The 1,402-nt window shown below is 37.2% G+C and overlaps 1 protein-coding gene across 1 annotated transcript; it reads right to left on the bottom strand.

The window, feature by feature from the left end:
- Positions 1–504: 504 nt before the first annotated feature.
- On the bottom strand, positions 505–1,386 carry LOC140918921 (uncharacterized). The gene is made up of 2 exons (XM_073363930.1): positions 890–1,386; positions 505–782 (listed from the first exon to the last, which is right to left on the bottom strand). The coding sequence occupies exons 1-2, from the start codon at positions 1,326–1,328 to the stop codon at positions 757–759; spliced, it is 465 nt and encodes a 154-aa protein (XP_073220031.1). The 5' UTR covers positions 1,329–1,386; the 3' UTR covers positions 505–756.
- Positions 1,387–1,402: the final 16 nt, after the last annotated feature.

The following is a 1,402-nucleotide window of genomic DNA, read 5'->3' as shown; positions in this document are numbered from 1 at the left end:
CTGCCGTAGTATTCACCACCACGATCAGATTTAACATTTTTAATTATCTTATTAAGTTGATTCTCAACTTCTGCCTTAAAGGATTTGAACACGTCTATTGATTGGGACTTTTCGCGAATTAGATAAAGGTAGGCATATCTAGAATAATCGTCTATGAATGATATAAAATATTGTTGACCATTCCAATAAGGATTTGGAAATGGCCCACAGTGTCCGGTATGTATCAATTCTAAGACGTCTGTAGCTCTATATGCGCCTAATTTCTTATCTTTAGTCTGTTTTCCTTTAATGCATGCTACACAAACGTTAAAGTCTGTGAAGTCAATGGAATCTAAAATTCCATCTGACACAAGTCGTTCAACTCTATTTTTAGAGATGTGACCTAGACGCTTGTGCCAAAGCACTCCTGAATTGAAATTGTCAATTTTTCGCTTAGTACCACGTGATTCCACACTCAAGGTTTCATTATAGTTAGTCACAGTTTCCAACAAATAAAGATTATCGTAACCAGAAAGTAAACCGGTTCCAACAACATTCGAATTTAAAGACAAAGTAAATTCTTTATTCCCGAATGAACAATAATATCCTGATTTGTCCAAATAAGAAATAGAGACCAAATTCCGTCTAAATGACGGTACAACAAAAGTGTCTTCTAAAATCAAATAATGACCGGAACTTAATAATAATCTAAATTTTCCTATGGCTTCAACTTCTACCTTCTTCCCATCTCCTACATAGATGCATCTTTCAGTATCACTAGGCTTTCGGAAGTTCAGGCAACCCTGCATTGAAACACTGATGTTAGTAGTTGCACCAGAGTCTAACCACCAAGTGTTTCCAGGTACTGAAGCTAAATTAACCTCAGAACAGACCAAAGACAGAATCATACCTTTCTTAACACGCCAAGCGTGATATTTGGCACAATCCTTCTTCACGTGTCCAGAACTCCTGCAGAAGAAGCAGTTGTTATCCGTAGTCTGCTTCTTTTGTTCTGGACCCTTAGCAGCAGCTTTGTTCTTGGGCTCCTCAATTCTTTTCCTTTTGCCCTTGTCTTTAGAGATGCTAGTAAAGTGAGCACTTTCAGTCCTATCTTGCTTCAGCCTGTCCTCTTCTTGCACACATAATGAAATGAGCTCATTAAGAGTCCATTTCTCCTTTTGACAATTATAAGTCACCTTAAACTGACTGAATTGCGAAGGAAGAGACAACAATACTAAATGAATGAGTAAGTCATCTGACAACTCAAGCTTTAGACCTTTAAGCTTAGAAGCAATGTTGGACATCATCATAATGTGCTCTCTTATATTTCCCTTGCCTTGATACTTCATGGAAATTAAATTCTGAAGCAAAGAACTTGTTTCAGCCTTATCACTTTTTACAAAGCGTTTTTCCATCTCAACAA

This window comes from Cicer arietinum, chromosome 7 (genome assembly GCF_000331145.2).
Source record: "Cicer arietinum cultivar CDC Frontier isolate Library 1 chromosome 7, Cicar.CDCFrontier_v2.0, whole genome shotgun sequence".
NCBI lineage: Eukaryota > Viridiplantae > Streptophyta > Magnoliopsida > Fabales > Fabaceae > Cicer > Cicer arietinum.
The sequence above is the reverse complement of the archived record's forward strand: the minus strand, read 5'-3'. Positions and strand labels throughout refer to the sequence as shown.